The following is a 7,555-nucleotide window of genomic DNA, read 5'->3' on the forward strand; positions in this document are numbered from 1 at the left end:
ATAGTGATCCAGAGGAATATTCAACACAGCTTCAAATTAACACATCCATAAATGAAAGTTCAGAATTATTTAGATTAAATAAAACTCCTTCACAGTCCCAAATATTCTGAAAAATATTTAGTTCATCCATTTTTAAATAATATTTGAATTCTAACATAACTCTTGCTCTAACCATACTCTTAAAGAGCTTTACACAATCAGTATTCTGTCCATTATTAATTTTAAATTTTCTACTTAAATAAATTGCAAGCTTTGCTTGACCAAGAAAAAAAATTAACAATCGTCCAATTTTCTTCTTTCCTTTGCCATATAAAAAAACAAAAATAAAGGACTGTTCTGTAAAATTTTCTCCAAGTAACTTCCAAATATCTCTTAGTAAAGTAAATAAATCCATTATTCTGAAACATTGTACAAAACAATGAAAGATAGTTTCTCTTAATAAACAAAAAGGACATTTATCTGAAACGCCAGGATTAATAATGGAAACAAAAGCATTAACCGCAATAATACCATGCAGGATTCTCCATTGTAAATCACCAACATTTTTAGTCAATGGCGGCTTATAAAGTAACCCCCATACAGGTTTCACCTCAAAACTAACTTTAAAAAAATCTCTCCAAGGAGTATCTTTTTTATCTTTTAACTTTACTTTGTTCAAAGCCTTAACACATTTCGTATATATTACCTTTCCACTCACAAAATCAAAAAGTTTCCATTCATTTTTTTCTTTCTCTAAAAAAACTCCAGGACATTCAAAGTCTTTCAATTGTGCCTTAAAACACAGCTTAAAAAAAGGATCTGCTTTATCTGGTGTTAGAAGTCCATCAAACCATCCCTTTATGAGTCTTTATCTTCTTCTGACAACATTCGCTTAAACATTGTCAGCATCATGCCTACAGTTCTTAAAGAGTGAATCTCCAATCTTCGGGCCAATGAAACATCATCCATTTCAGATCCAACAAGTTCGAGCAGATGTTTCAATGTGACCACCCCTTTTTTCATCAACAGTTCAGAAATCATCGCCATGTTGTCCCAAACTGAACCCAAACGAGATCCCTTGAGGACAGGTTCCAATAATAACCAGTTTAAAGATGTGGATGCTCCAACTCTCTTCATTTCCATGAAGGTCCAAGATTTTAACACACTAATATAAAAAGATGACAAACACTTTACACTATATTTTGAAATATCAACAATAAACAAAGTTTTATCAAAACCTAAATTACCAACTTTTGAAAAAAACATTCTGTAACTTGTTTCCACAAAACATTTTGATCACCATACAAAAACCTCTTTACAAACTGTAATCTGAAGGCTGCTTTCCTACTTTCTAAATTAACCAAACCTTGCCCTCCTTCCTCCTTTGGTAAAAACAAAATACTCTGAGGGACCCAATGTAATCTGTCCCAAAAGAAATTTAAAATGATAGTCTGTAGTTTTACCAAAAAACCTGGTGGGGGTTCCAGAACAGATAAGCGATGCCACAAAGTTGAAGCAGCAAGATTATTAATTAGTGTACGGCCCCTGTAAGATAATCGTGGCAAAAGCCAGTGCCATTTCTTTAACCTGCCTTCCATCAGTTCAATAAAACCTTCCCAATTTTTCATTACCTCTATTTGATCCCCCAAGTAAACACCTAAATATTTAAAACCATTTTTCAACCACTTTAATTGACCAGGTAATTTAGGTTCTTGTTTTGTCCATTTACCAACTAGCAAAGCTTTACTCTTGCTCCAATTAACTTTGGATGAAGACATTTTGGCAAAACACTCAATAATTTTAGTTAAAGTAAAAACATCTGACTCTTCTGTGATTGCCACAATAATATCGTCCGCATATGCAGAAAGTTGAAGGGGTAAAGAAACTTCATTCAACTTCACCCCCTGCAACCTTTTCCTGATTTGACATAACAAAGGTTCAATACTCAACAAATACAACATTCCTGACATTGCACAACCTTGGCGAATACCTCGCTTTACATTAAAAGGTGCACTTAAACCACCATTGACTTTCAATACACTTTCAATGTCACAATAGAGGGTTTTAATCATGGCAATGAAACTAGAGGAGAAACCAAAAGCTCTCAAACTATTCCATAAATATTGGTGCTCCACTCGATCAAATGCCTTTTCTTGGTCAATGGAAATCAGACCAAAGTTTAAACCCAATAAATTAGAGACATCCAAATAGTCTCGAATTAATGTTATATTATCTCTGATCTGCCAGGGATGCAGTAGGACTGATCGACGTGTATAACTTGATCAATCACTTTTCTCAGTCTGGATGCCAACACTTTTGAGAAGATCTTGTAATCAGTACACAATAGACTGATAGGCCTCCAGTTCCTCATTTCATACAGATCACCCTTCTTAGGAAGAAGAGCTCTACGACAGCTAAGGGGTAACATTCCCCTTGTCACGCTGTTATTGAGGACTTCCAACAGATCTTCAGCCAGCACAGGCCAACACGATTTATAAAACTCCACAGGCAAACCGTCTATTCCTGGAGCTTTGCCATTCTCCNACTGCTAAGGGAAAAAAGCAACAGGTTTCAGTAGTTTTCCAGAGCTCTGAATGTTTTTCTTTTAATTCTGAAGAAGATTTATACCAGGTGTCAGTTTCTGGCAGCAAGGTCACAGCATCAGCCGTTCAGGCAGGAATGCACCTTTTTACAACCCCTCCCCAAAACTAGCGCGTTACACAAGTCCAGGGCAAATGTTAGTGATTTTGTCAAATTTAAGACTTCAACAGAGTCCACGCCTCCAGGAAGCAATCATTTCTCAGCAGCTGAAAGTCCAGACCCTCTGAAGGAAGCAAATAGTGTAGGACAAGGTCTGGTTTTTTACCAGGATGTTGGATTCTGTTGCTCCACCTGCTAATTGACAAGCAGGTCAATTAGCAGACCTAATTGACCTGCTAATTAGGTCTAATACTCTGTATTTCTAATACAGAGTATTAGAAATCCTGTTTGCATTGTTTATGAATAGAGCAGTTTCTAGCTCTATTTTTACTGTGCAGCAAGAAGGTCTTGTTTCAAATCTTGACCTGGGATCTTTCTGCATGGAATTTCTTGTTCTCTCAGAGCATATGTGGGTTTTCACTGGGTACTCCTGCTTCCTCTGGCAGTCCAAAAACTTGGGTTAATAATCATTCTCAATGACTCTTAGCAGTGACTGATCCTGTTTGCCATGTGTGTCTTTGTGAGGCCCAGTGACAGCAGCAGCAGGATGTGATCAGCTTTTCTGGAGATGCACTGAAAAAAGAAACCAGGTGATCCAACTAAAAAATTGACCTTATTTGTTATAAGTAATCAAATTAAATTAAAAAAAAAGTAAATATAAAAAGTTTATTAAGTTGTTGTGTTAAGCAAAAGTAAATAAATTAAGTTTGACAAATTTGATGTGAAATGAACTAATTTTTTTTTAAGTTGAAGCACCATTATTGTGTTTTACCCAAAAAGAAATGAGTGTAACATCTTTTACTGGCCCATATCTTTTCATTTTTTAAAGCTTTAGAAAATGAAAAGATATGAGTAATGTATGTGATTTGGGTAGTGATTATACAAATGTTCTCAAACAGGCTGTAAAATGAAACTACAAAGGTCTTAGATATATACAAACAAAGTTGTTTTAGAAATTGAGAAATCAAATACTGCAAATTCATAATCATCTGTGAGTGTTTCAGGAATTTAAAAAGACAGTTAACTATGGATATTTCAGACAAATTAGTTTTTGCAAGTTTGTCTGATTTATTCTCAATACTTTTTTGTTTTTAACAAAGTAAGAAACACTATTTACACCTTTGCAATTTAAGCCTTATATTTGTGTGATATCAACTGTGTTGAATCTGTTTTCTCAGTAAATTTGAAGGTTTACATAATTCTTAACATGTCTTTAACATATTATTACTCCTCAGCACAGCACAGGGCAGACAGACNTTTTTTTAGTTCAGGCAGACACAATATGGCAAGCCATCTTAACATAAATTCGGTTTCGTCTGACTATCCGTAATTACATTCCAGATATCTAAAAATGCATTTTGACTTGACAAAACTATATTTTGACTATCCGGAATGATAATTTAAGATATCTGTATTTACATTCTGACTAGTAAGAATAATAATTCGAGATATCTTCAATTACATTTTGACTAGTCAAAATTCCTTTCAAGATATCTCAAATTACGTCATTGGACGTAATTTGAGATATAATTTGAGATATACGGGACACATATCCGTAATTGCGATTTAAGATATCTTCAACACAATTATGACTAGTCAAGATTACAATTTTAGATATCTGAATTAAGAATGACATGAAAGCTCCTTTGAGGTGTCCAAACAGTTGCCTGCAGAATTTTATGTGTCCTGCACAAAATTGTCAGTAAATGCCACAAATTAGAAAGAGCTCGACAATGTTGGAAATACGGAGATAGCAAAACTTCATAAACTATTAGAGTGCTTCTGATATCTGCAAAGAATTTTATGTTTATTCATTTCCGACGAACCGAATGCACTTAAAAACAGCTGGAAAAGCTAAAATTGCTATTGTCAAATCATTTTCAACGTGAAACTGGCACATTTTCAAACATCTTTTCTCGTTTTCTCTATTTTTCATTGTTTTATTAAACTTTCAAATTGCTACGTACGTCAGTGACGTTTTGACTAGACAGAATACTAATTCAAGATATCAGCATTGTCATTCGGACTTGTCGGAATGTCAGTTTAAGATATCTTAAAGAGAAAAGCTGTGTAATTCAAAATATCTCGAATTCATTTAGAGATATCTTAAAATAAATTTTGACTAGTCAAAATTACAATTCAAGATATCTTTAATTTAGTTTTGTCAAGTCATTATTTACTTTTAAGATATCTATAATTTAGTTTTCACTAGTCAAAATTACATATCTCCTATCCAAAATAATTGTAGATATCTGAAATGTGAATTTCAAATAGTCTTTTAGATATCTTGAATTGAAGTCTCCATACAAGTCAATGGTAAATCTGACGTCATTTCGACTTATCAGAATGTAATTAGAGATATCTCAAATAGTTATTTTGTCTAGTCGAAATATAATTGGAGATATCTTAAATCGCTAAAACGTCTCTAAAACAATTTGAGATATCTGGAATGTAAGGGCGGTAAAACCGAATTTATGTTAAAACGGCTTGCCATAGCCACAACTTGGTTTTGGCCTGAAAAAGACACGTCAGAGTCCCATCGTGCACTTGCCTCCTCGGGAACGCGCAGCGCCTGGGTCAAGGCGTACGTCCAGGCTCATTAGTCGGGTACAGACTGGAAACAAAGTGTCTCCCTGCGAAGCTCCTCCTGAGTGGAGAACCCCACTCAGGAGATGGCCATCGAGGTCTCTGTTCACCTGACCACGCAGACAGAGTGTGCTCTGTGGGGGCGCAGGAGGTGAGGCTCACAGCTGTTACCGGACAGAATGGCAGCGCTGCGAAGTCACAACAACACGACTTTGTGGAACGGATCCTCGGTGGAGCAGAACCGGACCAGCAGCCTGAATGATGTTGACGTGCCAGCGGATGGATCTCCGACTTTGCGCATTCTCATCTCCACCGTCTACTCGGTCGTGTGCGCTGCGGGACTCCTGGGGAACCTGCTGGTGTTCTTCCTGATGAAAGCGCGCAGGGGCCGGAGAAAGAGACCCAGTATCAACCTGTTCATCCTGAACCTGGCGGTGACGGACTTCCAGTTTGTGCTCACTTTGCCGTTCTGGGCGGTGGACATAGCTCTGGATTTCAGCTGGCCCTTTGGAAACGCCATGTGCAAAATTATTCTCACAGTGACGGTGATGAACATGTACGCCAGCGTGTTTTTCCTCACAGCCATGAGCGTCACTCGGTACTGGTCCGTGGCTTCTGCTCTGAAGGACAGGACCCGGCAGCGGGTGTGCCCGGTGCACTGGGTGATTCCCGGACTGTGGCTCTGCGCCATGACGGCCTCTTTGCCAACCGCAGTGTTCTCTACGGTAAGAAGGGTGGCGGGGGTGAGACTCTGTCTAATGGGCTTCCCAGACGGCAAGCCTTGGCTTTTGCTTCACCATCTTCAAAAAGTTTTGGTAGGTTTTGTGTTCCCCATGCTGATAGTGACGGTGTGCTACCTGTTGCTGCTGCGTTTCGTCCGTCTGCGCAGTATGAACAACAATCAGGTGAAACGGAGCGCCACGGTGACCCGATCGGTCACCATCGTGGTCCTCTCCTTCTTCATTTGCTGGATGCCGAATCACGCCATCACCTTCTGGGGTGTTCTGGTGAAACTGAATGTGGTCAACTGGGATAAAGCCTATTACATGGTGCACACATACCTCCATCCGGTCACCGTGTGCCTGGCGCACACCAACAGCTGCCTGAACCCGGTTTTGTACTGCCTCATGCGCAGGGAGTTCAGGAAGAAGATAAAAGATATGTTCTGGAGGACTTCCTCTCCCTCGGGGAGGGACACATGTCATCTGCAGCCATTCTCCAGAACAACCAGAGAGCTGGACGACACGCAAACTGCTATCCCGCTGAACAACCTAGAGACGGCTTTTACGGACCAGTGCGACACGGATGCGTTCCAGACGTAGCAGGACCGAAGTGGAAAAACAGCACCAACGTTATCATCAACGTCCGATCATCAACTCAGTAATCACCTCACCGAGCACCATCTGTGGATATCCTGATTTATCTGCGAGTATTCGTGTGTGTTCAACAAACTCAAAGTGTATAAATGATGTATTATGTAATGTCCTTATGTTTGAAGCTTCTGTGCTCTCCCTAATGTAAATGTAGCTCAGTGCTGCTCTGCATGGTGTTTTAACAACTTGGATTAATTAAATAGAGGATTCTTTAACCGCCTGTCTTTGTTTTATTTGGTCCACTGATGGAACTGAGATGCTCATACTGTCTAAGAGCTGTATGAGATAAGGCTCTGTCTTACGAAAACCACATTCATTCCACAGCATTCATAACAAATCTCTAGCTATAATATACAACGTAACAAGGGAAGATATAAAAATTCTAGTTTATAAACTAGAATTTATTATCTATAAATAGTCAATAATAAACTGTATTTTGTCACTGGCTGGTGATGTCAATGATCATACACAGTGTGCGCGTGTGATCACACAGACGCACGCACACACGTGCTCTCTCTCTCACTCTCTCTCTGTCTCACGAGTGTGAGGCTTTCTAAAGGTTTGAACTTCACTTTTTACGAGAAGGACCTAGCTGCAGAAAACAGAAAGGGGCGGAGACGGACCACTCACACTCACACCTTATTTGGAAATGGGATCATTGCAATCCGGAAGTGAAGGGGGCGCTATTTCCTATACTTCCGTTTTTATTTTCTTTTGAAATTGTGATATATTGTCACCTATAGGAAGGAGTTTCACTCTCACAATGTATTTGAACTTATTTATTTTATTTACTTAAGGGCAACTCAGTTTTTAGCTAATTCTGTAGCTTTTGGTATACTTCTAAATCTGTTCCTCAGTCGCATCTTTTCGGCTTGCTACTGCCTCTAGTTGCGTGGCGGTCGTAACACAAATAATCT

The 7,555-nt window shown here is 38.6% G+C and overlaps 1 protein-coding gene across 1 annotated transcript; it reads left to right on the plus strand.

Annotated features, from left to right (window-relative positions):
* The first annotated feature begins 4,922 nt into the window (after window positions 1–4,922).
* On the plus strand, window positions 4,923–6,847 carry LOC103131996 (relaxin-3 receptor 1-like). The gene has a single exon (XM_007543747.2). It carries the CDS (start codon window positions 5,445–5,447, stop codon window positions 6,585–6,587), a length of 1,143 nt encoding a protein of 380 aa, XP_007543809.1. The 5' UTR covers window positions 4,923–5,444; the 3' UTR covers window positions 6,588–6,847.
* Window positions 6,848–7,555: the final 708 nt, after the last annotated feature.

Source organism: Poecilia formosa, unplaced genomic scaffold, assembly GCF_000485575.1.
Source record: "Poecilia formosa unplaced genomic scaffold, Poecilia_formosa-5.1.2 Scaffold895, whole genome shotgun sequence".
NCBI lineage: Eukaryota > Metazoa > Chordata > Actinopteri > Cyprinodontiformes > Poeciliidae > Poecilia > Poecilia formosa.

Coding starts and splice junctions, on each gene's coding strand:
- LOC103131996 (XM_007543747.2), top strand. CDS start 5,445: ATGGCAGCGCTGCGAAGTCACAACAACACGACTTTGTGGAACGGATCC.